This window comes from Anas platyrhynchos, chromosome 24, assembly GCF_047663525.1.
Source record: "Anas platyrhynchos isolate ZD024472 breed Pekin duck chromosome 24, IASCAAS_PekinDuck_T2T, whole genome shotgun sequence".
Taxonomy (NCBI): domain Eukaryota; kingdom Metazoa; phylum Chordata; class Aves; order Anseriformes; family Anatidae; genus Anas; species Anas platyrhynchos.
Window position 1 is genome coordinate 1,089,388 of NC_092610.1, and position 23,289 is coordinate 1,112,676.

At 50.0% G+C, this 23,289-nt stretch overlaps 4 protein-coding genes and 1 long non-coding RNA gene across 7 annotated transcripts in view; 2 read left to right on the forward strand and 3 right to left on the reverse strand.

Moving 5' to 3' along the window:
- LOC119713668 (zinc finger and BTB domain-containing protein 8A) overlaps nucleotides 1–314 on the reverse strand; it is a 4,461-nt gene extending 4,147 nt beyond the window's left edge. For both annotated transcript variants that reach the window (XM_072027503.1, XM_038167403.2), the window contains exon 1: nucleotides 174–314. The gene's annotated coding sequence lies outside the window, so the exon portion shown is untranslated. The remainder of the gene's footprint in view (nucleotides 1–173) is intronic.
- LOC139999399 (uncharacterized) overlaps nucleotides 1–7,437 on the forward strand; it is a 22,713-nt gene extending 15,276 nt beyond the window's left edge. The window contains exons 3-5 of the long non-coding RNA XR_011804841.1: nucleotides 2,343–2,433; nucleotides 3,070–3,216; nucleotides 7,302–7,437. This is a non-coding gene — a long non-coding RNA (uncharacterized lncRNA). The remainder of the gene's footprint in view (nucleotides 1–2,342; nucleotides 2,434–3,069; nucleotides 3,217–7,301) is intronic.
- ZBTB8B (zinc finger and BTB domain containing 8B) lies at nucleotides 5,439–14,570 on the reverse strand. Its single transcript, XM_038167404.2, has 4 exons — nucleotides 14,506–14,570; nucleotides 13,333–14,280; nucleotides 10,624–10,802; nucleotides 5,439–10,314 (listed from the first exon to the last, which is right to left on the reverse strand). Exons 2-4 carry the CDS (start codon nucleotides 14,276–14,278, stop codon nucleotides 9,997–9,999), a joined length of 1,443 nt encoding a protein of 480 aa, XP_038023332.2. The 5' UTR covers nucleotides 14,279–14,280; nucleotides 14,506–14,570; the 3' UTR covers nucleotides 5,439–9,996.
- On the forward strand, nucleotides 14,120–21,400 carry BSDC1 (BSD domain containing 1). 2 transcript variants are annotated; one of them, XM_072027504.1, is made up of 11 exons: nucleotides 14,120–14,260; nucleotides 14,878–14,938; nucleotides 15,328–15,444; nucleotides 15,998–16,168; nucleotides 16,276–16,330; nucleotides 16,957–17,072; nucleotides 17,231–17,299; nucleotides 17,498–17,579; nucleotides 17,741–18,280; nucleotides 18,769–18,872; nucleotides 19,445–21,400. In XM_072027504.1, the coding sequence occupies exons 3-11, from the start codon at nucleotides 15,349–15,351 to the stop codon at nucleotides 19,475–19,477; spliced, it is 1,266 nt and encodes a 421-aa protein (XP_071883605.1). In that variant the 5' UTR covers nucleotides 14,120–14,260; nucleotides 14,878–14,938; nucleotides 15,328–15,348; the 3' UTR covers nucleotides 19,478–21,400. The 2 variants fall into 2 exon arrangements, with proteins under 2 accessions (XP_071883605.1, XP_038023333.1); XM_038167405.2 differs by lacking the exon at nucleotides 14,120–14,260 and adding an exon at nucleotides 14,525–14,624.
- On the reverse strand, nucleotides 20,853–23,274 carry TSSK3 (testis specific serine kinase 3). The gene is made up of 2 exons (XM_038167445.2): nucleotides 22,985–23,274; nucleotides 20,853–22,584 (listed from the first exon to the last, which is right to left on the reverse strand). The coding sequence occupies exons 1-2, from the start codon at nucleotides 23,127–23,129 to the stop codon at nucleotides 21,923–21,925; spliced, it is 807 nt and encodes a 268-aa protein (XP_038023373.1). The 5' UTR covers nucleotides 23,130–23,274; the 3' UTR covers nucleotides 20,853–21,922.
- Between the last annotated feature and the right edge of the window lie 15 nt (nucleotides 23,275–23,289).

Below are 23,289 nucleotides of genomic sequence, written 5' to 3' on the forward strand. Positions count from 1 at the left end.
GCTCTCCCCGCCGCTCCGCAGCCCGGCCGCCCCCCGCTCCCGCCGGCTGCCGCCGGCTGCCGGCGCCCCGGAGCCCCCGACGTCCCTCGCCGCAGCCCGCCCCGGGCTGCCCCGGCCCCGGCGCCCGCTCCGAGCCCGAGCGGCCGGCGCGGGGCTGCGCAGCCGCCACTCACCGGCTGGGTTCCGCGGGCGGCTGCCGCTCGGCCGGGAGGAGCAGGCGGAGGATGCGGGGTCCCGGCCCCCGCTCGGGGCTCGCTGCGGCTCACGGCGCCGTGCTGGTCGCGCAGCCCCGAGCCCTGGCAGCCCGAACGTGAGAGAAACAAAAGGTATTTGCTGACGTGGGCGTTGGACAGAGACGCCCGAGGGCTGGGGACACAATTAAAGGGGCAACGCACCGAATGCAGGCGCAGCCCAGCAGCTCCCTCCGCCTGCTCGCCCCGCAGTCTGGGCTGCTTTCCTCTTCCCACACCCACATGCTGCCCAGGAGGGGATGCGATGCCCTAGATGCTTCCTTCTCGCAGCTTTATGTGTAGCAGGGGTCCTGGTGACCCAAATCCTTCTTTAACGTGCCTGCGGATTACTCAAGAGGAGATGCAATATCTTATTTTTTCATATCTCAGTTACCTTCTGGGGAAAAAAATGCATAATGTCTGAAATCCTACTACTTAAACCTCTTAACTTCTCTCACTGGAAGTTTGGTATCTTTCTCCTTCCTCTTCTTACCGCCAGGGTCTTTTCTCTTCTGTCTTGTCACCCCAGTTATTTGTCATAAATATTTGTTTTCCCATGTGAGCCATTCTGTCTTCACTGTATCCTTTGTGTCCTTTTAGCCCTCCCTTCCATAAAGTTAAGACATTCCATCTTGAAACAATTTACGTTCCTTTCCCCACTATAGAAAAAGCAGAAAGATATCTAAAGACTTTTTCCTCTGATAGTTAAAAACGTTCTCCCCATATATCATGCATTCATATTCAATTTATATCCGTTTATCTTGTAACAATATTTTTCAGCAGCTTAATACTGCCTTTTTAATCAACACCCGTTGTCTTGTAAATTCCATCTCCTCTCACATTTTTATATGCAGGCCATGCTTTTAAAACCTTTCATGAGACCTATTTGCTTGTCCAAGACTCCATTCTGTGCTGACCAGCTTAAATTAATCATTCTTGAACATGAGAAAGTGTCTGGAATTTACACAGTATTTTTGCATGAATCTCTTCAGTCCACTGGACAATGGTGTTAATTATCAACTGGAAACATTTGAAACTATGTACCTACAACTGACCGGCCCTTTCCAGCCATGCTGCATTGCTGGTTCTTAGTCATCTCTGATCAGTGTCAACTGCAAATGTCACACAATCCATCTTGCTTTTACATCCGAGTCAGAACCGTGTACTGAACTGGGATGAACTGATCCCAAAGCCAGCCCAGAGGATCGTTGGCAGCCCTCTCTGTGCTCATCGTTCCCTTTTCAGGATAACCCAACACAACTCCAGTACCCAGCTTCTCGATTCTTACCATTAATTAATAGAGCATGTTGAACTCTGTTTGCAACCCTGGTGTCACTCACCTTAAGGAATGTATGTGGGAACCTGTAATTGTTCAGAGAGGGAGAGGAGAAATGATATAAGTGTGCCAGAGTTTTGTACAAATGTCTAACGAGTGTGAGGTATCCAAACAAGTAAAATAAAAAAAAATAATCAGGTGAGATCCATGGAAATCTCTAAAATCATGGCAGGATCAATAGGGGCTGATTGTTCACTGCTTATTCTGCTAAGAGAGTCAGGTGACAGCGAATGAAGCTGGCAGGTCAAGCCGAAGGATGTGGTTCTTCACATAACGTGCAATTAGGCACTGGAACTTCTTGCCCTAGGCTGTTGTGGATGCGAAGTGTTGGTGAGTGGTGCAGGGGTGTACCAGACGTGGTCACAGAGAGACCTGAGAGTTCCATGCAGAACTGCCCGTGCCTTTGGAAGCCGCCAAGTCATAATCTGGAGGAGGCTGGAGAAGATTGAGGTAGAAGTGTTGCTGTTTGCTTCTCTTATTCTTCCATGGAGTAACTGCTTTCATCTGCTCTTGTGAACAAGACAATGGGTCAGAGGAGCTCACGCAGTTGCCCTTGTGTTAATTATCCCTCTGCTAGCCCTGACTTCCTAAAGCCACTGGAAGCTTGCTCCTGGCTACTAATAATGTACTTGCCTATCAGTTCAGCTAAGTAGCACCACCTTATATGTAACATCCTATGTATTTTTTCAGTTCTTCATCTGCTGAAAACTTCCTTCTGAAAAGAACACTTTGTAGGTATTCGTTCTGTTTGACTTAGCTGACTTTTCATTTACTAGGTACTTTCACTTGTGTACCAGAGAGTGCTGAGCTTGGCAGTTCGTATCAATATCAGTGGGAGCTCAAGGGTTCTCCATCTGCTAGAAAGAGGTAATAGAATTTTAAAGGTAGAAAAAATGCAGTGATATCTAGAGTAGATTAATTAGAATTTTTAAAGGTGTTGCAAGTGCTTTACTCAGAATACTTCAGAAACCTCACCAAGGAGGCTGCTTGAGGCAGTTAAGAACAGCCAGGGAACAGACTGTTGGTTTCGTCACACAGAGGGACTAATTTCATCCTGTTTTGCACAATAACACATCACAAACAATACACTGATTTTAGAAGGGCAGTTGTTTAATCTAGCGCTTTGCACTTCTAAATTTTAGAGATGCTGTATTTAACCAAGTTCCACTTGAAGTTGAGATATTGCTCAGAGAGTTTATCCAATGGAAATAAACTCAGCAACTATGCAGAGGAGGTGCTGCTCATGGCAGCAGGAGGAGGAGTGCTTCAGGTACAAGACGGATAGTCTGCATTTTAGAAAATAACTTAGAAATGACTTAAAAAGCAGCGTTGTTGGAGCTGATACAAAATTTATTAACATAGACTGTGCATTGTTTTATTTGGGTTTTGGTAACCAAGTGTGAAAGTATAGTTAACAGTTGCAGCAGTTAAAAGATTTTTTCTGTAACACAAATATTTCAGGGAAATCACATATTTCAGTTATGGTGTGTTTTCTGACTTTAGGTATATTGTGATATTTCTTGCCAAAGAAAATTCAAGAGTGTAGACCAGAACAACTGACATACCATAGTTAAGGGGGACATACACTGATTCACAAGATTAACTTGTTGGATTGGATTGGATGGAATGGTAATGGATTTTCTCAAGTGTGTGAGTAAAGTAATATGAATTTACTCAGGTTTTTATTTTAAAATACAAGTAAGATTACATATAACCTTGGGCTAAAGTATACACAATTTATTTTGTCTTTCTGCCATGCAAGAAATAGCTGGATATTTTTTATGCAATCAGAAATGTACCATACTTGGGGAAATAATTAGTTGCTCGCTTTCTTTCTCTTTTTTTTTTTTTTTCCTGCATGTAAAATGCATTAAATGAGAAGATGTGAACAGCAGGAATTTTAATCCATGCTCTTGCAAAAATAGTTGCTTTAAAAACAGTGTATCACCCAACGAGCAGGTTCTTTTAGGGGTCCTTGGTAGAATAAGGACCAGCCACAGGACTGTGGGTATAATTAGAGCTTTATTATCACACTAAAAAAATAGCAATCAGCATGGCTTATTACTATCTACAGTTTCTAGCAGCAAGAACAGCTTACTTGCTCAGCCCTCGGAGGAGGCAGATGATGGTAGAGGTGTCCCTGACCGAGGCAGATCCCAAGTTTTGCAATCCAGCTGCAGTTCCAGTCAAAGTCCCACTTGGCGCTTGCTGCTGCTTGTTTTTATGGGCACTATCTCGTGTGCTGTTACGCTTCCTGTTGCAGGCCGGGTGTCACCACACCCTGGGGACCCAGCACCTGGGCTTTGATAACTCCGCTGGACTTATCCCAGTGCTGGCAGGAGGCTCTTTCTGCAGCGTCAAACTACATTTCTGAGAACATCTGCCTATTCAAAAGCTTTTGAGAAATTTGTGTGATGTAAAAATATAGTATTTTTAGTTCATAGCTGAGTTATTCATCATTCCATCTCAGGAAACTTTCCAGTGTTCCAGGCTGTAACACCTTGCGAAATACAAAGTATACAGATAACAGATAAGGCCACGTCTGTCCCAGCCTTAATGAAGGAGCTTCTAAATTACGCAGACACAGTCTGGAGATAGGGGAACCATAGCCAAGACTCCAGAAATCAATTAAGGAGGAGATTACAATTTTCATTTAATATGCTGCTAGCTAATTCGTGTATTTCACCTTAGTTCACTTGCCTCAGTATCACTTGACTATCACCAGCTCTCCACGTGACTAAGCCAGGAGTGATTTCTGTGTTCAGTTTCTGTGGTTTCTGTAGTTCAGCTTTCTTCATGAAGATCCCTAGCTGCTTCCTTGTTGTCTTCCACTACAAACACAAAGGCTTGGTCAGCCTCCAGGTCGCTAGGAGGTCACTTCATTTCTCAAAATGTCAAGGAAGTCATATTACTTTTCCTAATTTGTTTAGCATGGGGAGGAATCGCCCATCTGCAGTAGGCCTAATATTGCCTGAGCAGGCTGTCCTCTAACCAAAGTTCTCAGCTTGGGAAAAGCCCCAAATTCGACTGTGGTGCTAACAGAGGCTGCAGCTCCGCCAGCATCTCAGCCTGGGGTCAGTGGCTTCATCTATGCTGGAAACCCAACTTCTGTACCAATAACTGAGAAATACTTGTTGGGTGTATTCTTACCTTCAACCCAGCTTCCCGTGTTGTGAGCGTATTCCCGTACAGCTCATCTATGTTGATGACTTAGACCTTGATCTGAACAATTAATTCTCCCCGACTCATTAGCAAGTTCACTGGCAGCCTCTCAGCTCGCTTGATTGCCCTACCCTCAAGGCTGCTTTCCTTCTCCCACACCCACCTTTGCCCAGAAAAGACACATTTACAGCTGAAAGAATCCTTTCACCAAACCGGGCCCTCGGGGCCAGGCAAACAAAGGCAGGGATGAGTGTGTCCTCCCTCTTTCTTGTCCCTTGGATTCCTCCTGCCCCGGCACATCAAAGCTTTAGTGCTGAGCAAGGGAAGAAACCTACACAGCTCTGAACGTCGTCCCTCTGTCCCCCGGAGCCCGTGGTGCCCTAGCGGTGGGGAGGGGGGGAGCTGACAGATTTGCACTAAGGAGCATTTGAAATCCCTCACTTAGGATAGCCTGGGTACCTGTTACCTTTCACTGCATCCGTCCCTTAAAATAGTAACTGCAAATCCTGGGAGTGTAGAAATGGTTTCTGTGTAGTGTTTGCATGGCCCTGCTGAATCCCACGCTCCTCCCCTCCTCTCTAAAGAAACCCTACCAAATCTACACTAAATTACATTTCCCGTTAGAAGACTCGATAGTAATCTTGTGAGATTTTTTAAACTAGTGTCCTCCCTTTTCATGGAAAATGGGAAAAAATACACTTACTACAAGATTAATATTTAATACTCTATGTTCTTTAACTATAAAAGAACCAGACTACATACAACAATATAAACATATATAGTACATATATTTAACATACAGTAAGGACAAATTCAGTAATGCACCACTGTAGAAAAAAAGTTACAAAAAGCACTTAAAGATTTGATCCCCACCCCTTAAAAAGGGTAAATTTTCTATATGGTGGGGGGGTACATTAATTCTCAACTTTGGTTTAATTTCTTTTTCTCTCTCCCACCCTGATACATACACTGGCAGAGAGCTCAACAGCAGGACAGGTACGCTGGCAGACCTGGCAGCTTGTGATAAATGTCATTGGAACTTCTCTGTTACTGATGTGCAAAAAACGTCCACTTATTAAATCTGGAAGGGTCTTCTGGGTTTGCACCTTACTCTGAATTGTCTGTGAACACTGCAAAGCTGTCTTTTGTAACACACTGTGAAGACCTAAATAGACTTTTGATCCCAAATACCTGTGGAACCAGAGCACCAGAGGCCGGTCCCTTCTTTCACTTTTCACTCCCTAGCATTTGTCTTTCTCATCAAACTAAACTATTGTTTAGTTTAGTGCGTACTCTAGCTTACAGTTTCGCACAAGAGGAGAGAAGAATCCTCCCAGTCTCCAAAAAATTGAGGTATTCCAAACTTTTTGTGAACTAGAAATAGCTGTTTTAGCTACCAATAGCTATTATCAACCAACAAAAGATGTCTGTCTTGTATTAAAAACTCCTTCAACTACAACAGAAAAAGATCCCAATAAAATAAAAGTGATCAAATTTCATTGTTTGAATTAAAACAGTGAAAAGAAAGTGGAGGTTATTACATTTTTCATTGATTCAAGATACTCTAAATCAACAGATAAATACAGATTTTAAATAGAGTCTGTACAAGCAGGTTTTAAAAAGTCCATATGTGAAATATCCAATATTCTTGCATGGTGATCTAGGAAAAAAATAAAATAAAAATTCCCCATTCGTTTTATTGTAGGCATTTGCCAAGATTATTTTCTAGCTAGCATCTGTGACTGCTTCCCAGCTGCATGGATTTTTCTTGCCCAACATAAAAAAGAAAAGCTTTAAAAAGGTTTTTAAAAAATCACGATGGCTATAAAACTATGAGAACTGGTAAGAAAACAAAATCAATATTAATAATATAAAAGATCTTCTAATAAATCCCAGTTGGCTGGGTTTTGAGTGGACAGCATCCTTTTAATCCTTTCCTACCAAGAATCTCTTTTTTGCTTGCACAGTGTATGTTAGCAGAAATGGATGAATTCATTTTTATCTCCCAAAAGTTGAAATGTGAGCCTTAATCTAGACACACTCAGGTTTACCAAGTCAACTTTTGAATGGTTGAAAAAAATTAAAATCAAAACAACCCTCTCAGAGAGTTTTATTTTTTAAACAGTCAAAAAACTCTGGAATGCTCTAAAATCCACAAATATAGTTAAGTCACTTCTACAAGTAAGGTTGGGTTTATAAGAATTCATCACTTAAACTAGACTAAAGGACTCCAGTTATGAAACTGCCTTACAAAACATCAGTAAATTAAATGAGCACATTTGGAAGATTTACAAGGTCTTGCACCAAGAGGTTAAATGCACTATGAATACCAGTGCAGCATGTATTCCTTTAGAGAAATACAGTGCAATTATGTGCAAAAGTATACTAGAACATATACTCCTAGACAAAGTCAATTACATAGAGCTAAGACTTCAAAATATGGAGCCTGCGTGGCCTTTAAAAAACTTTGAGAAAGAGATTATATTAGAAATAAGTTTCTTAAAAACATTATTTTCGATTCTTCATTAAGCACCATGTGAATATCTTATAACAGCTACATCATTTTCTCAAAGCTTGTAGAGGCTGGATTTACAATGGAAGATTTCAGGAAAAACATCAAAAACTAGGAGGAAAAGCACAGCAAACATTTACATGAACATCTGGTCACAAGAATGTGGATAAACTACATCCTCTTCTACCAAATACAAAAGCTGAAGGACCGCACTGAAAACAAAGTAGCACAATATGATGGATCAACAGGAAACATCGATTTTGGTGGTCACCTTCCATCTGGACTGCGAATGGCACACCCCCCACCCTCCCCAGTGTTACACGGACCTTAACACAGCTCCGTCCTCTATGCACAAGACACACAAGAATAATCTCTAAGACCAAAGGAAGCAGGTTGAAGTAAAGTTGCTGAGATCTCCGCAGTCATTCCTGCAGCTCTCAGTACAGACTTTCGCGAGGTTAATTTCCCCTGCTCTGAATGTCTTCACAGCTTCAGAGTCAGCTAGCCTGCACCTCAGCACAACTCAGCCATGTGGTAAGCTAAATCTTCTGACAGTTTAATTGCAGTGCATTAGCCCAAACATGCTCAGCTGATACTCCATGTCTAGTGGCCTCTACCAATATTTACAGTAATTTGGCATCTTCACGCTAGATCGGGATGCCTGGTCACTAAATATCATTGTGGATCCCTATTTACATTCTCACCCCACTCTCATTAGTGAGCTAGTCTCCTAACACATGCAGATATTGCAACTTTTTCAGTGTTCTCACACACGAGTCCTCCCGACATCAGGTAATCGGATTCAGAAAAAAAACACTCTCTGAAGCTGTCTGGACACAACAAAAAATAGAGTAGCAGTCCAAAAAATTAGTGCCAGCAGGCCAGAGGTGGCATTTTCAAATGTGCTAGCACAATTTACAAGGCCACAGCTTGTTCAGTTTTTCAGAAGTGTGTAGGACCCAAAACTACAGCTGGATTTTCAGAGGAGCTCAGATCCATATCTGGCACCTACACAAGTTGTCTCTGATGGTCCTAAATTACATGACTAAAGTAGGGACTACAGAGCCCTGGATTTTCTGTCTTGTCCCAGTGAGATTTTTCTGCCTGTCGCTGTGAGCTGTGTTCAGATATTACAAACACAAATTTACTGATGATATGGAATAGGAAATACTGCAAGCTTAATCAGTTTGAGTTACAGAAAATAAATGTAGCAACAGTGTTCCTCGAGGTTTTTAGTGTAAAGTGGGAGGAACTGCTCCTACTTTGTCAGCTGCATCTGGCTACAGTCTCTGTAGCCAAATCCCAGATCTACACTTACTCAGCTAGAAAGACTCAAGTATGATTTGCATTTTCATTAAACACAAACAACACAGTAAAGAAACATTAAAAGTCTTACTTCACAGTATCTTGCAGTTCCATCTCCTCTTTAAGGAGCAGTAAGTTACCCATAACCAAACAAGCCTTCTGTTTGGTGGTGTTTTCTTCTGAAGTTTCCCAGATTGATTTTGGATAGCTTACATCAACTCAGTTTTATCTGGAAAGGTAAAAATCTCACCTCCTTTGAAAGCCAACCTTTATCTACCCCAGCAGTGATACAGGAGGTCTACACCGGAGTTTAAAAAACAAAAACAAACAAAACCACAATACTTGTATAAATTCGCACAGCAATATCAACCATGAGAAAGACTGCTGAAGACTAAAGGAAAATAGATGAAAAGAAAAAGGAATTGCATACAAAGAGGCTAGTAAAAAATTCTGAGATTTCCCACTCAATTGCTTCAAAAAGGGTATACAGGGCTGTTTCATATGCATAGCTCATGTATACATATTTAACTACTCCTCAGATACATCAGCTGAGGACTCACATTCACAAGTGATTATTTAATCTACTACAATTCCCAAGTAACCTGACTGATAGCTTTTCACTTCTACTGTAAAAAGTTAGAATTGGACCATTCACTTAGTCTAAACTGAGAGACCAGGACACTAGACACCATAACATGTGCTTAATGTTTCTTAAGCACAGACTACTAATGTCTAAATGACATTGAAGATACATCCGAAAATCTGTAGTCCAAGCTCTTGAAAGAGGAAGATGTAGCAAAAAACAATTCAGAAAGAGAAACTTGTTCTCTAAATACCTGCAATTAAGGATGTGTGAAATATATTTATTCTTACTTTCTACACTTTCAGCAGCAGCATATTTTTGTTATTCTGGTTTGTTTGCCCTGGTTTCCAGGTCAACGCAAGTCTACAAAAACACTTAAGGTTTACAGCTTAGATAATACCATCCTAATACAGAAGGATCACAACCTAGTTTAGAAAAGTCCATGGTAATGGATGAAAACTACATTTCTTCAAATCTAATCTTCAGAGAGAAGACGGTGCCCCTTCCAGATCAGGGATTAAGGACCACGCCAATATTATTTGAAGAAACCTGTTATCAAAACAACAGATGTTCTGCCTACAAAATGTTGCCTCTTCCTCAAAACTAGGAAGCAGAGACACAACTGGAGATTGCTCAAGTAAAACCTCCGTGAAGCTCAAACAGATTCTTCACAGAATTCTGGTGCACAGCACTGAAAACTTAAAAGTATTAAAAACTCTATTTCTCCCCATTCTTCAATTAAAAAATTGAATAATAATAATTAAAAAAAAAGAAAAAAGAAACAGCTCAGCCTCACTAACACAGTTTTCTGTTGCAAAGCAGCCACTGGCAGAGAGAGACCTTCAGTCCTCCCCCTCTCCTCCCACTGCTACATAAGTGTTTCTCGATCTGATAAACTCCTGTGGATCTCCTGCTTGTCATCACCATCAGCATCATCATCATCAGCTGGATCGTTTTCCTCCCCAGACTCCACATATATGGGCCAGTCATTATCCGTGTCACCCTTCTCCTGGCCCTCTGAGGAAGGTTCCATCAGGCTGAGGTTAATGGGCATCGAGTCATCGTGCGTAGTGGTCACACAAGTGCAGCTGTCACACAAGCCAAAGCGTCGCAATCCTTGAGACAGGCTACTCGTGAATGTTCTCCTGCAACCTTTGCAGATAATTGGCTTGTTCGATCGATGCACCTGAGGTTAAAAATAAAATACTGTGATAAAAAGGCAATCTGGCTTCTTAGCTTTAGCTGTTTTTAGGGTGCTGGTTGGCACACGTAGAACATCTAAGCTAAGGGGCAGGTGACCCCACCACACTGCCAGAGACAAAGATTTGGGACTACATAACTACTGCTGAACCAAACATCAATTGCTTAAACTTATTATTAGCAAAGTTTATCTGAGTTGGCAGCAATCACTGTGTGCAAGATATTTTGGGAAATACAATCGGGAAACAATAAAACAGTCTGCTTTTAAAATTTCATGATCACCTTTCAAACTTACACTTAAAGCGTGACTCCGAAGGTGTTCCTGCCGGGTGAAACGCTTCCCACAGGTCTCACAGGGGTAGGGTCTCTCACCTGTGTGAGAGCGAATGTGCCGCTTCAGTATTCCTTTCTGCTTGGCCGTGTAGGGACAGAATGGACATTTGTGAAGCTTGATGGGCACAACTAACACGTCTCCTTTTGAAAAAGAACACAGTGCATTAGATTAGGCAGCTCAGCAACGTCAGGTATGTCGGCTTCTTGTCCTTGCTGCAAATCTGAGTCAAATTAATTGCATTTTCCACTCTTTTTGCATTTGGCTTACCTGGAATTTCTGTAGGTTGCACAATCTCAAAACCCGTTAATGCAGCTGGAGATGATCATGTCCATTGAAAATCAGCTTGCTTATATTTACATGGCTAAGTGAGTTGATTTTAGTGCACTGCACTGTCTCAGCCATAGAAAGTCTTTATATATATATATATAAAGGGTATAATATATATATAAAGGTATATATATATACCCTTATCATTAAACAGCATTCAAAACTAAAATCTTACCACGAATTACAGGTAGCAGTGCACTGTTTCCCATACACTTTTACAATGCACAAATTTAGGTACAGGGGACCCATCTGAAAATATGTTTGTTCCTACTGCCATTCACGTTAGCCTATCAGAAACAACCGGATGAAGGATTCCAATGTTCTTGCTGACAAAATTTTACTAAAATCAGACCACGTGCACACAAATATACAATTTATCAAGTCAGATGCAAAAATGGAGAATTAAATTTGAAGATCCTGTTTTACGTAAACATGGGTATTGCCAAAATTTTCAGTGTCAGCCCAGCTATGAGCTGCCCTTGCAGCACAGAGGCTTAGATGTTACCTTAAAGGATTAGGTTTCTCTAACGTTTCAGGTACTGATTCAAAAAAGTCTTTGCATATTCAGCCTTGAACTCTTTAATAATTACACCTGTTTAGGTAAGACTGTAGAACATTCCTCTTACTGAGGTTTGCTTAACTCAATCTCAAAAAAAAAAAAAGTGTGTTTAATATCGACATGTAGCCATCAAGTGAAATTAATCTTGCCCAGCTTTGTACCTCTGTGAGGTACTGCTGGTCCCTCCTGGGCATCAAGACCTCCAATTACAGGAAGAAAAGCAGCTGGACCTGCCTTGCTTCCAGACTCTAGGGGTGGCGTCGACCCTCCATCGGCTGAGGGGGACCAGGATGACTGGAGCACATACAGACACTCAGAAGGAAGTGGCATTTCTCATCTGTCAGCTTGAATTCATGAGCACACCATTCTTTTATCTTTTCTTTTTGTCAGCCCTGGTGTCTTGTGAAAATGCTGAAGGCAGCAGGAGCACTAAAAGCTGAGAAGAGGCATCTCCATCCTACCAACTGCTTATGATGCTCGGTTTAAGCAGAGAAACATAGCTGAATGCAAGATGTTTTTTTCCCCCTATTTAAAGCACACCTAGCATTAACATTTGTAATATGTTGCCACTAACACCTGATGTTCTCTATCAAATCCTGGTTTAATTTTTAATGAAACATTAACAATCCAAAGACCTTAAGAGGGGAAAAAGTAAGCAAAGTTTGGGTATTAGATGCTCTCGCCTCACTACATGTCAGAAATCAGACATGAGCTGGTGATGGTGCTCTCTTCTGGTAACTTTAGTCTTTTGATGACTGTAGGAGCAGATTATTGATTTTACTAGATTTGTTCTCTAAGAACAGTGAGAGAAGGTATTGTTTTTATTCGCTTTAAGATCACGCTTGCATATTTGAACAGGAAATAACACAAATGTAAGCTTGCTATCTAGAGAAGAATACTTGGTGGAAGATTCCCTTTCTGCTGCCCACACCGTTATCCCATTTGTCATGTCCTCAAGTGACATCACTTGCAGTGTGTATCGGTCACCTCCCTTCTTCGTAAGGCAGTTTGGACGAGGTAAGCTGAGCACCAACATGACTGTAAGCAGATAAAAATGCCTTTGTGCCCATTGCAGGAGAAATGCACGTGGACACGACCACCTTCTGCTCCATGCCCCTGACACTGCTGCTGGGAGACACTGCAGCAGGCACAGGGCTTGTGAAAGCAGCAGCACTTCTGGTGACCAGCAGATGAAAAACGAGTCTGCCTCTGGAAGCAAAAGTTAAGTCTCGTCTTTATGCAGTACCACAGAGTTTAAAGCTTTCCACGCTCTTAAGGACATTCTAGGCATCACAGCATTTAACAACACTGAGTTCTGCCTTTCTGAAGGTCAAAGGAACGGCAAGCAGACTGATCCTGCAGCCGATTAGCTGGTAGGAGCTCCAGTGGAATAAGCTAATTCTGGTCTGTACGTCCCTCTCGGAGCAGCCCAACTTAACTTGCCAATTGCACTTTTAAAAAAAGAAACTTCCTCTCATAATTTCAGTGTTTCAAATTCACCTGCCATTCAACAGGATCCCAGATGAGACTGTTTATTAAAGCAGCGTCACCAGCACCACGCTCCAGGATCAGTTTCAGACTGTGAACCCTACAGAAATACTTACCTCCCAGGTGCTGCACTGAATAAAGGAGTACAGCTTTCTTTGGAAGTCCACAACAATCGTTTATTTCGCTACGGCATAATATTCAGCAACACACTCCTCAACAAGAAAGTAACAAAGGAGGTCGCACAACTAGGTGGTTTCCTCACCAAGCACCCTGCCTACGCCCTCGAGTCCTCTCACCTGCGTCCTCACCATACCAGTCGCTGTGAATGTCCATCATGGAGCTCATGGCTACCCCCGCATCCTCTGGCCTACCCTCAAAGCCCCGGACGAAGTGATGAACCACGTCGTCCTTCCTCTGAGCCGAGCTGTTGCGCAGCAGAGCCTCCAGGAACTGCTTCATGTGGTAGTTGTTGCAGGCCAGGTCCATCGCCTGCCCGCCGTGCAGCCCCTCGTCCACCTGCTCCAGGGACAGCGGGGTTGGGTACTGCTGCAGCCGCTCGCCCACCTCCACCTCCACCTCATCCGAGTCGAACTCCACCTTGGGTTCCACCCCCTTGGGCAGCGAGGAATTCACGTCCTCCGGGGAGTCGCTGCTCACCGGGTCCCTCACCACGAGCTCCAGGGGGTGGCAGCCGCTGCACTCCCCGCAGGGGGGGTCTCGCTGACAGCCCCCCACCCTCTCCTTCTCCTGCAGGGACGAGGCGGGGGCAGAGCCCTGGCTCTTGGAGCCGTACGAGGGGCCCTCCCTTGCGGAGCCCCCGCTCCCGCTGTCGGCCTGGTAGAAGGCGGCCTCCCTCTCTATCTTCCTGCAGATATCCAAGGACGACCTGATGTAGGCCTTGCAGAAGTTCACCACGTCGGTCATCTGCAGGTAGCTGGCCGCGGACATCACCTCGATGACGTTCTCCCCGCACAGATCCAGCTTCCCCGAGTAGAGGAAATCCAGGATGACGGAGAAGGCCTCGGAGGTGACGATGTCGAGGGACGCGGTGCTGTGCCGCCCGCTGTCCTGGATGTAGTGGATGAGCAGCGCGCGGAAGTAGCCGCTGTTGGCGAAGAGGATGTTCTTGTGCGCCTTGAAGATGCGCCCCTCCACGATGATGCTGCAGTCGCAGAAGAAGTCCCGCTTGCGCTGCTCGTTCAGCTCCCCCAGCAGCTTGGCGTAGTACGACTGCACCTCCATGGCTGCGGGCGGGACGGGGACGGGGACGGCGCCGTCACCGGAGGGCACCGGGGGGGCACCGGGAGCACCCCGCCCGGTCCTCCCCCCCCCACCCAAACCCCCCTCCCCAAGGGCTTCCCCACCAGAGCCCCCGCCCCGCCCCGCCCCGCCCCGCCCGGCTCCTCCCGGTGCCGCTCCCGGTGCCGGTGCCGGTCCCGCCCCCTCCCCTCCCCTCCCGGCCGCCGTACCGCCGGCCGCCCTCCCGGCAGCAGGAAGTGACGATACCGGGAGCCCCGCCCCGCCCCGGGGCTGCGGGGTGAGGGGTCGGTAAATAGTGGTGACGTCACGCCGCCGAGATGGCGGACGGGTGAGCGGCGGGGCCGGGACCGGGACCGGGACCGGGACCGGGACCGGGATTCAGGATCTGGGGACCGGGACCGGGCTAGGATGGGTTGGGGTCTGGGCGTCGGTACCGGGCTGGGGTTCGGGAACCGGGCACCGGGCTGGGATCCGGTGTTGGGCTGGGCTCCGGGCACCGGGCTGGGCTCCGTTCCGTGCCGGTGCCGTGCGGCGGGGCCCGGCCCAGGCCCCCCTTCTTGACTCCCGTTCTTCCCCGGCAGGGAGGAGGCGGGCTGGTGGCGGGGCTGGCTGCAGCAGAGCTTCCAGGCCGTCAGGGACAAGGTACGGGGCTGGGCACCGGGGGGGGGGGACACCGGGGGGAGTGGGATCGATGGGCCGGGAGCCGGGGAGGAGCAGCCGAGCAGCATTGCCCGGTGCTGGGTAACTTCCTGCGTGACAGCGCTGCTCATGGCCATTACACTACGTAACGCTCCAAACAAGGCTTTCTAAAACGCCTCGATTTTGGTTTTTAACATAAAAAATGCTCTTGTGGGTTTTGGGAACGGCTGCGTCCTGCTGTTATTCTGCTCACCGCAGCCCTGCCCATCGCACGAGTTGTGCCGAGGGCCCTCAGGGTGGAGGCTCCTGCGCTGTCAGCTGTGTAAATGTCAGAGCGACTGTGCCTCTGCTGGAGAGCCACAGCAGCCGATCTGTCTGTCCTCTTCTTGCAGTCCTCAGAAGCTCTGGAGTTCATGAAGCGGGACCTGGCTGAGTTCACCCAAGTAGTGCAGCATGACACGGCCTGCACGATCGCCGCTACGGCCAGCGTGGTCAAGGACAAACTGGCAGTGAGTAGAGGAGGGGGAGAGCTGGGCGCTGCAGGACGGGGCGAGAGGGACACGGCCACAGCTGGCACCGAGGGCACGATCCTTCAAACAGACCCCGAGATATGAACACGGGCTGTGGGTTTCAGACATTGTTCCTGTGCAGATCCGATTCTGAGCCCTGTGTGGGATTTCCATGTGGTGTGAGGAACCTCTGGGAATGAGCGTGGGAAGGTGACCAGTGCGTTTCTGGCTCCTGGCAGTGTCACCATCGTGTCATATCAACCTTTGCCCAAGCTGCCCTCTTTAGCCCCTCAGAGCTGTTGCTGTGCCAGGCCTTGAGCCTGGCTGCTTTTCCCCTCAAAGCCTCGGCTCTGTTCCCAACCAACCTCTCACGAAGGGCTACCAGTTGGACCAGTGGCACCACACCCTTTGCACAGCCTGGACATGTGGCTGCATTGTTAGCACACTTTGAAGGGAGAAAAATCCTTCCTGAAAAGAACACACCCAGAACGGACAGATTTGTCCTGTTGCTTTACGTCCTGTTACTTACGCTATGCTGCTTCTCTCCTTCAAGAGGGCAGAAGGTTCCTCAGGTGCGACTGAAAAGGTGAGGAAGGGAATTTCTGACTTCCTGGGCGTCATCTCAGACACATTTGCTCCCTCGCCGGACAAAACCATCGACTGCGATGTCATAACACTGATGGCAACCCCCTCGGGGACCACAGAACCCTACGACAGCGCGAAGGTGAGTGCCCTATCTCAGAGCTTCTCCCCAGCGCCGTGCCTCATCTTCCCGGCCCCGCTGCTGCCCCTCCACTGACTCCTCTTCCCCGTGTGTTCTCCTCTCTCCAGGCTCGCCTCTACAGCCTCCAGTCAGATCCAGCCACCTACTGCAACGAACCCGATGGTATGGGCTCGGCAGTGCTGCCGAGAGCCTGGGGGGGTTGTTGTGGGGTCTATGGGGTGTCCCCATCACCTACAGCCTGTCACCAGCAGCCCAGCCCTGCTGCCATCGGGACCAGGCTGGGCTGGGAGCCTGCCATGGGTTCCACCACCCCTACGGCTGGTACTGCTGGCAGAGGACCCACCCTGCATGGCCCTTGCAGCCGTTGCTGTGAGATTGGTGTCCGTCCCTCTGCGTGCTGAGCCTCGTGTGGGGCTTTGGGTTTTCCCTTGCAGCAGTGAGGAGCAGCTCCCTCTGGGGATGGGGAGCATGCAGTGGGTGGGGGGAATGCAGGCACCCCTCGGGGCTTTGGCTGCTCGTGGCTTGAAGCTGCTGCTCCTCCCCTCCCCGGTTTCTCTGCTTCGACTGCATCCTGCTTGCAAATCCCCTCCTGCCTGTCGTGTGGGGTTTGAGGCCTTGAGGAGGAGGCCTGCTCATCAGGGCTGCGTCTTGCTGTGCTCCTGCCTTCCCTTGCCTGCCCTTTGCTCATCCCAGCTGGTCTGCTCCGGAGCATCTTTCCCAAGGAAACTTCCTGAAACTGTTTGTGCCTTGCTCTTGCCAAAAATTATCTCAGTGCTTGTCCTTTCCAGGCCCTGCTGAGCTCCTCGAGGCCTGGCTCTCCCAGTTTCACCTGGAGGAGAAGAAAGGGGAGATTGCGGAGCTGCTGGCAACCAGCCCTTCCATACGGGCTCTCTACACTAAAATGGTGAGGAGCTGGTTTATGGCAAACTGGCGCAGTGGTGCAAGTGGTAAAACCACTTGCCTTACACGGGTTGCAGTGGTGCCTGTGAAGTTCAGGGGGAGAGAGGGGTGAGGCAGCAGCCACAGCCCTCCCTCACGCCGTGATCCCTGCGTTGCTCCCAGGTTCCCGTGGCTGTTTCCCACTCTGAGTTCTGGCAGCGCTACTTCTACAAGTTGCATCGCCTGGAGCAGGTAGGTCGGGGTGGGTGTTCCCCCTGCGGGTGGGCACGCCAGGCAAGGAGCTCTGTGAGGCAGGCCCAAGAGGCAGAAGGTTCCTTTTCCTGGAAGGACAGGGCTCTGGGCTGTTATTCCTGGGTCCTTGTCCTCGCTGTGCCTGGGGGCTGAAGGGACCAGGGATGTGAGCAGCTGCTGATGCTGAGCTCCCTGCAGGATGAAGCCCGGAGGGAGGCTCTGAAGCAGCGCGCAGAGCAGAGCATTCACCGGGAGGAGCCAGGCTGGGAAGAGGATGAAGGTGGGTCAGGGGGTGGGGGCCTGGGGGTGGGCTCGTGCGGACCTCGGCACTCTGATTTAGGGAGGGCGGTGGCTGCTCCTCGCTCCCCCACGTCCAGCTCCTGGCCCAGCTGCTGCCGTGCTCGCTGAAACATCTCTTGCTTCTCTTCTGCCTTCCTACAGAGGAGCTCCTGGGGATGTCCCCCCTGCCTTGTGCAAACGTGAAATTTCCAGAAGCAGCAGAGAAAGCAGCTGCCCCCGCAGCCCCGGAGGGAAGCCACCCTGCTTCTCACAAGGGTCCCTCAGAGGAAGGCTGGGCTGTCCTCCCTCCTGAGCCAGCCCCAGCAGAGGGGAGCCCCTCCGAGAGCAGTGAGAGCGTCTCCCTTGTGACTCAGATTGCAAACCCTGCCTCTGTGCCTGCCGCACAGCTACAGACTGGAGCACAGCCAGACGGGGCCAGAGACCTCTCCCAGAGGCTGCTGGAAGCCACTTCGGAAGAGCCGAGCTCTCTGCCAAAGCCCCCAGAACCTGGGCATCCTCCTGCACCTGCCCGGGAGCCCGCAGCATCCTCCGAGCAGCCGGCTGTTACAGAGCTCAGAGAGGTGGAGAGCAGAGCCCAGGGCAGGACAGAGACTCTGAAAGAGGAGGGACCAACAGATCTGCGGATCTTTGAGCTGAACTCGGACAGTGGGAAGTCCACCCCCTCCAACAACGGCAAGAAAGGTGCGTGTGTGGGGCCAGCGGTGCCAAGGCTGTGATCTGTGCAGGGGGTGGGTTTCCCTCCCTCTGCCTGTCACCCCGAGGAGCATCCCTCTGCCCCAGGAGGTTGTGCCTGCTGTTGGGGCTGTGGCAGTCCCCATATCTGTCACTGTCACTCCTTACCTGCTGCGCTTTGTGTGTGAGTGAGGTGTGACCTGTCCCAGTTCTCCCAGCCCAGAGGAGAACGTGTTCTAGCACCTGCCTCTCCCACTTGTCCTGCGCCCGGGGGAGCAGCCCTCAGAAACAGCTGGCACAGAAACGCAGCTCAGTGCATCCCACGCCTGGCAGGGAGCTGCTGGGAGCGGGGGAGGTTCTCCCTCCTCGGGCAGGGTGCGTTGGAGCTGAGCCCTGTGAGTGCTTCTTGGGCCTGCTCGGGCAGCTCCTGCGTTGGCCGGGGTGTCTGGAGAGCACGCACAGCTCTGATGGCTCTGGCGTGGTGTTTGTGCTTACAGGCTCCAGCACGGATATCAGCGAGGACTGGGAGAAGGACTTTGATCTGGACATGACTGAAGAGGAGGTGCAGCTGGTGCTGTCCAAGGTGGAAGCCTCTGGGGAGGTGAGTGCAGGGGAGGCGCTCGCTCAGCCGAGCGAGAAGGCTGCTTGAGGAAGGCATCAGCATTTCATCAGCTCCTTGGGGTGATGCTGCAGCGCTTTGCCCTTCTTGGGTGCTTCCCCTGGGCCTGAAGCCAGGCGGGGAGAGACTGCAGAGCAAAAGGGCCAGGCCCTCGGTGTCTGCCCTGCTGCAGGATGTGCGGATGTGGCTGCTGCTGGCCTGAAGGACAGCACCACAGCAGGCAGGTGCCTGCCTCGAGCAGCTCGCAGGCGGCTTCTCAAGGTGTCACTCCCTCTTTGAGGACACGGGCTTTGCTTGGGAGCTCAGCATGGGAGCCATGGGGATTAGCTAGAGCAGAGAAAGGGTTTTCGTGCTTAAAGAAGGATGGATGTGCTTAAAGAGGGCTGAGTGTGCAGGTTCCGCAGGTGGAGCGCAGCAAGCAAATCTCTGCTGTGTGGGTGTGGGAGTGAGTGGATACGTCAGGCTTTGCACCAGCTCGGGTGCCCTGGGCAGGAGGATTTGTCAATAGACATCTTGAGTTACAGAAACAACAGAGATGTTCTTCTTGTTTGCAGCTTGAAGATGAAGAGTGGGAAGACTGGGAATAAACCACCTTCTTCCAGTGTGTCACAGGCTCATTTCCACCATCGAATGTGAATTAAATCACGGACCGGCTGTTCCTTTGTGTGTAACTGTGCTGGGGATCGCAGTTCCTGGCTGGAGGAATTTCGTTCCTGCTAAATCCTGTGGGCATCTCAAATGACCCCTTCAGACCTGGAGGAGGAGAAGGAAGCAGGAATTTGCTCGTACACGTAGCTGCTAGGGAGTTCATCTTCTCGGTAGGTCCTAGAGGCTGGCGAGGCCAAAACTGACTGCCCCAAAGGTGTCGGGTGGAGGCAGATGCGATGCAGGGAGGGGTCCCTGGGGTGAGCAGGCACTCGGGCACCCGGCAGGATTGCTTGGTGCTGCCGAATTGCCTGTTGGCTGAGTGTTTGCTTGTGTGTGTGTGTGTGTGTGTAATCGATGGTACAGCAGTTCAAAGGATCTTGGGTGCTGCTCCCACTCGCTCACTGCTCTGTGCTGCTGGTCAGGCTGTCCCCAGAGAAAGCCCCCACGTGGGGAATGGCCGGGGGCTGGAGATGCTGCAGGAGAAGCCCCACTTGCTTTTTCACTCGTTGCCACAAAAAAGGCGGTTGGCTTGTGGCTTTGGCCCAGCGCTGGGCTGTTCTGGAAGGAGCCAAACTCCCTGCCAAACCCTGAGCTTCTGCCTGGCTTTTTGTCTTGGAAGCTTTTTCTGATGGGAACTCCTCTTTGCTGCGGCAAGAGCAACATCTCTGAGAGCCAGGGCTCGATGCTTTCCCCTTCACAGCTAGACCAGCTGTGCTGCCTTCCTCTTCTGCAGTCTAGGTACTTCTCATTCAATTCTCCAAGCAGAGTTTTTTGTGGCTTGCTCTCACTGAGCCCTTCTGGGCAGGCAGTGATTTGGGGCAGCCTGGGAGTGGAACCTTGCACTGCAGTGCCCTTGTGAAGCCCCGGTGTGGGCCACTGACGGCTTCAACACGCTGTGGTGCCAAGGCTCAGCCTCCTCCCAGCCCGGGGAGAGGCAGAAGCATCCGAGCACAGACGGCTCCTCTTGGTGTGTCTGCCCTCCTCACCTTCCAGCCGCACCAGGGTCACAAACCTCCCTGCGCTCACCTGGTTTCCCTCACCCAACCCCCTGTGACTGCTTGCAACGCTTCCTTCGGTCCCACGGCCTCTGCAGGCAGCTCCCTCGTGGTGCCACGAGGTGCTCCTCAGTGGGGGTCGCTAACACGAAGTTATCCTAAAGGGGCAGAGCCCACGCTGCTGTTTTTTGGCCTTTTGGGTGGTGGTTTTATATGTGCTACTGTTGTCCTTCTGCCCTTTGCAGGGCTGCTCCATGTGAGCTGGGGCTTTCCTTCTGTTTCTGGATAGCATTAGCCTAGGTACACTTGGAAGACTTGATTTTATTATTGTTTTTTTTTTTTCTCCGCACCATTGGGGAGATTCTCAAATGCAGCTGCTCCCCTGGGTGGCTTGGTGGCAGCACCGACTTCAGGCCCTTACACGAGCTCTTGTCTGTGCTGCACAACCTGTGTGTGGGGTCCCGGGCATGAGCTGCTGGTACACAGCAGAGCCTCTGAAACCTGCTGCAGCTTCGCCCTGGGGTGGGCTCAAGTAGCAGAAGCCCTTGTGATGGAAGGTTTCTGCCAAGGGGTTGGGGCAGCAGGCTGAAGGCATGAGTCACAGCGGCATCCCTGGCCCAGCAGCAGAGCTTCAGGGTGCAGTGCTCTCACCTGTGTCATTTTGTTTTGTTTTTCTTTTGTCAAATTAACCATGGGGTTGTCTGTGCAATATTCTCTGTTCTGAACTATTCCGCATCTCCCTGAGCCTTTTCTAGCTGGGGCAAAAACCAGGAACACTTCTAACAGCTGGTAGTTTTGTAACAATGACTTTCTCCAAACCTTTTACAGACTTGCAGTTAACAGCAATTAAAGGAATTCTACAGAGTTGCTACCTGTGTCCTCCTTTCCTTTGCCGGCGGGGTGGGGAGAGCTGCCTTCAGGGAGCCAACTGCTTTACATTTCTTTTCCCTTTTCTCCTACCTACCCCAAGGGAGGTTCACTTAGCTGGGGGCATGAAGGGGAGAGGAACGAAGACAAGCAGAGGTGTCTGGGCAGCTGGGGTGCCCACAACCGGGGTGCCCTGCTGCCTATCCACATGATCCCAAGTGTTGTATATCTCCCTGGCCCCCCCCACTGCATATCCCTGTGTCCCCCCACGTGCAAACACTGCCCCAGACTGTGTGGGGCTTGTGTGAAGCTTGCTGTGCCTGCCCTGCTCCCTGCCCCTGAAGGCTGAGGGCTTTGAGGGAGCAGGTAAAAGCATCCAGATATGAACCAGGCCCTGTCTCTGCTAGCCAGAGGCCTGGCAGGACACCCAGGAGGCTGCATAGATGGTAAACACTGACATCCAAATTTATCGTCATTTTAGAAGCAATCTGTCCCATTGGGGGAGGGCAGAGCAGGCACTTCTCAGGGGTTCGCCAGCCAGGGGTGCCTGCTGACCCCCTCCACCGAGGGCCTCATGATCATATCTGGCTCCAGGAGCCTTTTCAGGAGGTCCTGGCACTCCCTGGAGACCCCCAGGTGCCTGGGCAGGGAGACTCCTTTCTGCTGCTGGCACAGCATCTGGGGGATGTTGGTGTCGTCGAAGGGCAGGCGGGCGCACAGCAGGGCGTAGAGGATGACACCCAAGCTCCAGACGTCGCCCTTGCAGCTGTCGTGGGGCACCCCCTGCAGCACCTCGGGCGCCGCGTAGGCCATGCTGCCGCAGAAGGTGCGGCTCAGCTCCTGGCGGCCCCTGGGGAGCAGCTTGGCGAAGCCGAAGTCCGTCAGCTTGACCGTGTGGCCCTGCAGCAGGGCGTTCTCGCACTTGAGGTCACGGTGAGCCACCCCACAGCCGTGGCAGTAGCGGATGGCCTCGACCAGCTGGTGAAAGAGCGCCTTGGCGCGGTGCTCGGGCAGGGGACCCTCGCGCAGCACGCAGTCGAAGATGTCCCCGTCCTCCGCCAGCTCCATCACCAGGTAGATCTTCCCATCTGCAGACTCCAGCATCTCGTACACCCGGATGATGTTCTTGTGGTCCAAGCGCCCGACGATCTGGAGCTCCCGGGGCAGGAATCTCTGAATAAATTCTGCCAGGAGAGGAGGCAAATTTACTCACAGAGCAGGGCCGGGGCCATCCTCAAGCTGCTGATGCCCTGCACCTCTCCCGGCTGAGGCCACGGGGATGGGTAGAGGGAGGGAAGGGCACACCGTGGGTGCTTAATTCCTTGTGGGGAACCAAACCTTCCCCCAGGATGCTCGTCCAGAGGGGATGCTGGGTTCTGCCTGCACTTGGCCCTCCCTGCAGTCGCAGGAGCAACCAGCTAAAGAATCTTTGGGTCACGGCCCCCGGCTGCTCTGCTTGGGGTCAGCATCTGGCCAAACTGCGCTTAGGTGGAAAGTTTGGGAAGCTTATTTTCTGGCAGGAATGAGAAGTCTTCAAGGAGGGGCGGTGCCTCAGCCTGGAGTCCCTTTGGGGCCACCTCTTACCTTCTGGGCCTTCCTTCTTATCAATTATTTTAATTGCCACTTTCTTCTGATGCTTTAGGGATAAGGCCTCCTTCACTTTGGAGTAAGTTCCCTCCCCAATGGTCTTGCCAAGCTGGTAGCCATTGGCAAGCAAAAACTCCTCCATGTCCTCCTACGAGCCGGGACCAGTCAGCCTCAGGTCAACCCCCAGAAACTCCACAACAGCATCGCAGCACCCAGGGACTCCCCGTGCCCCCCGCTGGCATGCACAGCACCCCAAGGCCCTGCTCGTGGCCTGGTGCTGTGTGAAGGGGAGCACAGGGGGA